This window comes from Nesoenas mayeri (genome assembly GCF_963082525.1).
Source record: "Nesoenas mayeri genome assembly, chromosome: 1".
Lineage (NCBI taxonomy): Eukaryota > Metazoa > Chordata > Aves > Columbiformes > Columbidae > Nesoenas > Nesoenas mayeri.
In genome coordinates this window covers 66,560,275-66,568,230 of record NC_137541.1, presented here as the reverse complement: position 1 = coordinate 66,568,230, position 7,956 = coordinate 66,560,275, and the positions used below count along the sequence as shown (strand labels likewise).

At 37.9% G+C, this 7,956-nt stretch overlaps 1 protein-coding gene across 1 annotated transcript in view; it reads left to right on the top strand.

Annotated features, from left to right (window-relative positions):
* Positions 1-295: 295 nt before the first annotated feature.
* Positions 296-7,956, top strand: part of CAPRIN2 (caprin family member 2) — a gene marked incomplete at its 3' end in the record, with an annotated part of 33,851 nt that continues 26,190 nt past the window's right edge. The window contains exons 1-3 of the mRNA XM_080363562.1: positions 296-582; positions 2,506-2,568; positions 6,144-6,230. Coding sequence (XP_080219688.1) covers positions 334-582; positions 2,506-2,568; positions 6,144-6,230 — 399 coding nt within the window. The 5' untranslated portion in view covers positions 296-333. The remainder of the gene's footprint in view (positions 583-2,505; positions 2,569-6,143; positions 6,231-7,956) is intronic.

Here is a 7,956-nt window from a genome sequence, read left to right as displayed (position 1 = left end):
TGGAATCATCCCCTGTGCTGTCTGATTCTGCCTATGTAAAGGATTTCTGGTGTCTGGATGGGTGGGGAGACTCGAACAATACAAAGTTTGCCTTGCTTTGAAATTCCTGCTACAGATATTCTGAAAGGGGGAGGGAGAAGAGTGAGAGATTGTGATGAATTCTTATTGAGGCTCAATTTTGTGGCTGTATTTTCTGAATGTGTGATAAGATGTAACTTTAAAAACAAAAAGCAAACAAAAAAAATCAAAAAAAACCCAACAAAAGTGGGGGAGAGAGAGTAGGGTGAGAGAGATTTAAATAAAATTAGTTTCTTTGCAGCTCCATCCACTTCAATGGTGCAGCTTTCCCAAGCCCCTTTCTGTCGCCCATCATCACCTTCAGGCTGGTCAGAGGAGGGCAAGGACAAGAGCATGAAGGCAGCCAAGCAGCAGGTGAACCCGTCTGGGGAGAACCAACCTCCCTCCAGCCCCCTGCAGTCTGCGCTGAACTCGGCAGCCTCTCCTTCCCAGGCATATGAGACTTACATAGATAATGGGCTTATCTGCCTCAAACACAAGATCAGGAACATTGAGAAAAAGAAGGTAACTTGTTTTTTCTTTGGTATGGAACATATTTAAACTGCTGATTGTAAAACTCACTGCGTATTTTATGGTAGCTGGAATAAGATTGTCTATGTACATAGAGGATAATAATGGATGATTTTTTTTTTAAATAGCCTGTGAAAGGACCTAATTGTGGATTTGCTAGTGGCTTTTTGTTACCATTTATTGCTGCCGAGTAGTAAAGAATGGTGTCCTTTACTCTGTTCTGAAATTGCATTTGACATTGTGTGAGCATAACATTATAGCTTTGGAGAATCAGGATTGCAGATAACTATAAACCTGCTCTCAGCTGCTGGCTTTACAGTGCATGTCCAGTAGTTAGCAAAAGTAACTGAATGTTGATCAAAACTGGGGATGCTTCTCTAATAGACTGCATCAGTTAAGAACTATTATAACTTGAAACTGATTTGGAGATGGCTTAGTCTTGCAGAAATCTTCATATTTCTTCTATCGATTAAATGCATCTAATATTAGGATGTAGAGATGTATGTAAAATTGGAAATTAGAACAGTGTTTCCTATGACTCATGGACACATCGAATTCTACTAAGTATGTATTGCCCTTCAATTTGTATAAATTTTTGACTTTTGTATTTTAAATGTAGTTGAATGGTATTCACTAGAAAGCATTTATACAGAAAGCCTCCAAAGCTAGCTCTCTTGCTTTGAACTGTGCTTTTCTGGGGGGGGCAGAATAGTGTTAATAATAAAAAGAACTAAGATAATGACACGTGTAAAATATTGTGGCTATAGCTGCCCAGACTTTTGCATTCCAAGATTTTTCAGTTGATTGGCAGATGACTGAAGGATATGTACATGATTTTTAATGGGGGAAAATGCTATTTTCCCAAAAAAGTAAGCTGTTTCTGGACTGGATCAGATTATAAGTAAAACAATTATATGAATATGTTGTGCTTCTCTGAATGTCTGAAAAGCTTTGTGTTATGTCTTGGGGTGAGGAGAGGGAGTAGATCAGGCTTTTGGCCATGTGGCTAGGGGACTTGACCTTCCTGCAGCAGATGCAGTATTACTGCTGTCTCATGTCATGCATCATGCTGTAATTTTGAAGGATGTGAGATAAGCATATTTTCTTTGTGTAATTAACCGACTCTAACTTGAGAAATTCACAGTAGTAATATTCTTTGGACAGAATTAGAATACAAGAATCTTTAACTTTCACATGAATGATAGTATGGTCTCCTGAGCAAATGAAAGTGGGACTTACTGGAGTGAGTAGAAAGTATTCCTCGTCAAAGGTACTGTGTCAGTAAAATGCTATGTGGGTAGATATACAAAACAAATAGTTTTCAACTTCACGGTAGTGAACTCCCCTTTCTTTTCCCTATGTATATACAGCAGCTTGTAATACCTACTAGTTTAGTGTAATTTTAAAGACTGAGTATATTGGAAATTAATCTTATTTCTTCACTAAAGACATTAGTCCACTTTCTTAGGAAATAGCACTATAAAATCTTGATGACATAACTGAAGCCAAATTTTGAAAGACATGCTCTGGAAAAATATTCAAGGATAACATAACTAAATTCTAGCACTGACTTGGAAAAGCTGAAAAAGCTTAACCTAAAATAAGGATGTGTTTGGAGCCCCTTAAAGATCTAGGTTCAATGCATTAGTATTTCTTAAATGAAACAAAGGTAGCAAGTAAGGAATGAAAGATAGGAAAGGTAAGTAGGCAGTCCTGAAGACTGAGATTGCCAGATCAGTGGCATAGCAATACTTTTTGTTCCTTTCTTCTGAAAATGAAAGGAAGTAGTAAAATTCCTATTCTGTTGTAGTGTGCAGATGACTTAAAATACAGAAAGAATATGTAAATTCACTTGTACCCCATACTCCACATTAGACAGAAATAAATATAAAACCTTTACTTTGGATTTTCCTACAGCTCAAACTAGAAGACTACAAAGATCGACTGAAGAAGGGAGAAGCCCTCAATCAAGACCAGTTGGTAAGTTTGCTTTGTGTAGGAATGGGTGTCCTTAAAAACTTCAGATGTGTTAGAAGAGATAGGTTGCTGAAAGATGTGGTGGTGTAGTTTTACAAAAGTAATGTCTGAAGGCTTGCAATGGTATTATTCACAGAACCAAATGGATAAAAATTGTTGCTAGTTAAGCTGAACAGTGAGCCCAGAAACTTTGTCTCCTACTTTAACCTTTGTGTTGTGTACTGAAGTAATGGAAGGTTTTTGTTTATCTTTGCTCTATAGACTTTCAGCTTCACCTTTATTTCTTGATGAGTAGCCTGTATGTACCTCATCTATATGGCATTGCAGTGTCAGAAGCCAAACCTCAAGTCTTCTTGGGTAGCTAATTAATCCTCATGACTTCTTCATTACCAGTTGTTACTTGAAATAGGCTGTTGGCTGCATGGTGCTGTTGGTTACAAGTAGCTGTTGACAAACAGTCCCTGATGGTAGAAAGGAAGATTCTGGTCTAACCTGCATGGTGTCGAAAGGCTTCCCTAATACAAGAATCTAGCTCTGAGTTACTGACTTAGTTTGGAATAGTCTAATACCTGTCCTAGTGCTGCCATTAGATAGCTGGGAGTTGCCAACACTTTCAAATGCTGTTAGAACAGTATGTCTGTGATCCACTTAGTGGAGCTAGCTTCAGATTGCCTGGTGTTAAAACAGTGGTTCTGGCTTTTTTCTATCTTGCACCAGAATCAGAATGGATTCTAGAACTGAAGCAGTCTGAGTAAGGGTTTACTGTGCTAGTCATCTAGGAATCACATTTTTAAAATGTACTTCATGGACATCCTAAAGAACAATTATGTGATAAAGGGCACTTGACACTTGAGTGGTAGTGCTGATCCTGCTAATGAACCAGTTGGAAAAATACTTCACTGACTGTTGGCTTTATCACAGTGCAATAGTGTGAGAACACAAATGCAATTTCCTTACTCTGAATCATTTGTAAATAAGAAATAGACATAAATGGGCCAAGAGGGAAAATAAGTTGTTACTTAAAGTAGAGGTAGACCTATTGGAGTGAATGATCATTTAGCACTTAATTACAAAATCTGTGGTGTCTTGCCATCTCAAGAGCAGAGGTAAATTAATTAAATTTGATGCTTTGAAGTAGGATGACAACCTTTTATTACTCTAAACTCAATCTGGAGTCAGGTGGGCAAGAGCCTTTTGTGTTTAGATCATAGGTGTTAAATACAGTCTGTTCTCTTCTGTCACTGACAGTGACACTATTGAACAGTATTCTGTGTAGGTCTGAATAGTCTGAAACAGTTCTAAAGCTACTTCTAAATTTGATTAATCATCTTTGTTATACACACTGGACTGTGAAGAGCTGTTAGGTGAAAGTGCAATTAAGATGTGAGGAATTACAGAGGTGAAGGATTCCATAGATGTTTTTCTTGCAAATGTGTCCAGCAGCCCCACTCACTTAAGAAAATGGCAGTTAACTTGGTTACTGGCTTTCAGTATCCCCAGTGGAGCTTAACTTTTTTAGAATTAGTATTTTTAGTCCCATTTCTGGGGTCTCAGACTTCTAAAATTGAGAATTATATTCAGTCTTGCTAGTGAACTGACCAGTGATAAACTGTTCAGATGACTACTGTACAAGTGTGTGTCAACTCAGTATCTAAATAATCTAGTAACCTCTTTCAGGGGTTAAAATACAGAAATACTGCATTTGTACCTTTCAGATGCAAATTCTCTATGTACAAATACTGGGACCTGGTGATTGAAACTAGAGCAGGTCATTAATAGCTTGGACATTTGCCTAAAGAAACCTGACTGCCTATAATACAGTGGAGCTCTAATGTAACTTGTAGTCTATATTTTTCATTGTTTCTCAGGCAAAAGAAGTAGTGCACATCTGGTAATGAACTTGTTTTGTAAGCAGTTTGGATTAAACTCATTACTTGTACTGCCTGCCTGCCAGAGCTAATATGTGTGCTAGCCTTACTTAGGAAACATTTGTTTCAAAAAAATAGGAGCTTCCAGCAAGTTAAATGCTCTCACTAGTAATATTGTGCTGTTTAGCCAGCTAAGCAGACTTTCCTTGGTACTGTTGCTCTAACATGCTGTTAGTGTTAATAACAGGTTTGACAAAAGAAAACTATTGCTTTCCTGCAGGCTGAGTTAAAGCTTCTTACCAGAGCAGTGCTAACTGTTTTTGATGCTTTCAGATTGGGAGTTTTACTCTGGGATTTGTATGGTTAAAAGCACAATTGCCACAGTCTATCTAGTTGTTGGTGTTAAATTGTGAATCTTTCTCACCTGTGTGGGTATTAAGGTCTTAGAAGTCGTTCTCCCACATGTTAAGTGAACTTTCTAGTTTGTCCTTAAGTTGTTTGGTAACTTGTGTGAGGACAACTTAAGCTACCAGGTGAGTGTAATTCAAACACTCTGAGTGAGTAACTCAAACTTCATTGTGTTGAGTAGCATTTAGGCCTAGTAATATCTAGTAAACTACAAATAAGTGAATACAAGTAAGTGAACAATTGAACTGATTGAACAAATGAATGTGTAATTTGTTTTCCAGTTGCTTAGAAACACACATGGAATTTGCACATGTCCCAGATCTTATTGGGACAGTAGATTAAGCTTTTGTCACTGCACTGATGAAACACTTACCAACATTAACACTAGTTTGAAAGAGCTTTATATTAGACTGAGTGGCTCATTCTAGAAAAACTTCTGATATCATGCCATGAGCATAAACCAAACTGACTGTAAAGCACATGTGAGCAGCTGAAATGAAACTTAACTTGTTACTTCCCAGGCATGCCTTATGGTATGAGGATATGGGCAGGATGCCTGAACTACAGCATTTTGCCATCTTCAGAGCTGTCAAGGAGACTTATAAAAATGAACTGATTACTCAGTGGGGAGAAACTCAAAAATAGGGTATATCAAAATGCAATTAATAATCTACTTTATCTACTTTAAATAGTCTTTTTGAAGACTGGCTAGTAAAATATTGGTGAAAGACATCAGTGAAGACAGGAATACTGCTTTATTTGTGGAAGCTAAATTTGAAATACTTTTCTCAAAGTATGACTTCTATATTGTTTTCTTTCTGAAGTTTGTAGTAATTATCTGTGAAGACATTCAGCTAAGCATCAGCATAAAAGATCAGTGCTGAACTTGTCTATCTCCTGTAGTCTTTCTAGGCTTTCATATCAGCATCTGATTTGAAGTAGTTGTTTACCTATGGGAACAAAAGGAAACATGAAATAACTAGTATCCAGGCTTTCCTGTTTTCAACATTAGTGCACCAAGTATTGCACAAGATGTTGCCTGGGAAGTCTAATACAGACAAACTTGTAGGATATCTGTATGTTGGTGTGAGCTGGCTTTGTATTACACCTCAGACAGTCATGGATGAATTATATTCATGACTAAATTTAAAGTACCAGTTACAGACATAGTATCTTTAAAAAAAAATACAATTTTGGAGAAGTATACCAGTTCTCAAGGAAAACTGAAGTACAAGGGGAATGAGATGCAACCAGTAGTCTTAAGCATGAAAACCACATTTTTTTTTATCTATTCCTTTGTAGGAGGCTGTAGAGAAGTATGATGAAGTAGTACACAACTTGGAATTTGCCAAGGAGCTTCAGAAGACTTTTTCAGGACTTAGCCAAGATGTAAGTATGAAATGCTTTTCCTGACACTCTCAGGAGGTAACTACAAAGTTTGTGCTGCTTTTGTAACGGCTACATTTATATGCCAATACACAGAATATTAGGAGCATTTTGGTGCTTGTTAACTAGTTCTGTCTAGGTCTTGTCACTTGGTACACAAAGGCTATGAATAAACTTCAGTGAGTCCAGTGGTGGTCCTCTGAATGGCTGGGGGCTAGAGCATGAGACCTGTGTGGAGAGCCTGGAAGAAAGGGCCTTGTTGGGTCTGGTGTAGTAAAGGTTTGGCAGGAAATGTAATATTAACCTTCAAATACCCAGAAGATTACTGAAAGGATGGAGCCAGGCTTTTTGCTGAGAGATGGGGTAGGAGAAGGAATAATCATAAATTGAAAGATGTTCCAACTAGATACGAAGAACAGGATCACTCTGAGGATAGAGCACTAGAGGAGGCTGCCTAGGGAAGCAGTAAAATCTGTCCCTGGATCTTTTCAAGACTTAACTGCACAAACCAGGGCTGTCCTAAAATTACATTTGGCCCTTTGAAGGCAACTGTGAGGCTGATGTTAACCCCAGTGAAAATGAATTTGACAACCCTTCTAAACAATCTGGTCTCGATGACATCCCAAGATCCCTTCTGAACTGAATGTTCTGGTGTTTCCAGTGGGGGAAAGTGCTGGAGTTAAGTCACTTTGGTTTCAGTGAGAAGTACAGCTCTCAGTAAATTTTACTGAAGCTTGTGGAGTTTGCCACTTACTCTGCTGTAGTTAGTTGTCTCTAATTATGGCAAGTCACACAATTAGTGCTTTATTTAAGTATTTATTCAGGGTTTAAAGCACTACATACTTTAATTTTATGTAAGCAAGTGTTTTATCTTTGGAGAAACTAGTCTCTTGGCTCAAGCAAATACTGTCCTTATGAAGACATCTGATCCAAGGTAGCACGGGGGATGCTAAACATGATTAGTCACTGCTCTGGTGGTATTTCTGTGCCTCTTACAGACTGCTGAAGGACTAGTAAAATGGCTTGTCTTGGTGTTGACTGAGGTGCTAACAATTATGCTATAGAGGCTTATCTTGTATATGTAGTAATTCCAGGCAGTGCAGTAAATATCTTGAAGCTCTATGTGAGCAGAGATTTAAGAGACTTTTCAGCGGTGTTGCTGCTTTGGGTTCCCTCAGTCATTGTATGTTGAATGTAAACTACTGTATTTGCTTCCTATTGCTTTTCTCTGTGTAGCTGCCTGTAAAATATCAGAAATGAAGGGTTATGACCCAGGGTATCTTTCTGTAGGTGATTTTAGTAATCCAGGATTAACTTCTACCAGTTAGTGTTTGTCCTTGAAGTTATGCTGCATATAAAAGTTAACTCACTTTTTTCTTTCCTCGGCTCTACTTCTACCAGTGTGGAGTCTACAGCCGATACCCATTAGTGGAACATTAGGGGCTATTCTGGCAACAACAGCCTTATATTTTTTTTACAGTGTGTTCTAGAAAACAAAATTTTCATAGATTTTGCAAAGAAACTTAAGATACTGTGTATTGAGGCATTTTAAATTTTGCAGTTACTTATTAGTACCTGAGAAGCTTCTCAAATGCATGAGGGCTGTGTATGTTCTGTGACTTCTGGTATTGCTTATTTTGAGTGCTTCAGTCTTCTGCCAACAGAAATAAGAGGAACTGTAGGATTCTGCTGTATTACTTAAATTGGAGTATTCAAAAGTCAAGAGGCA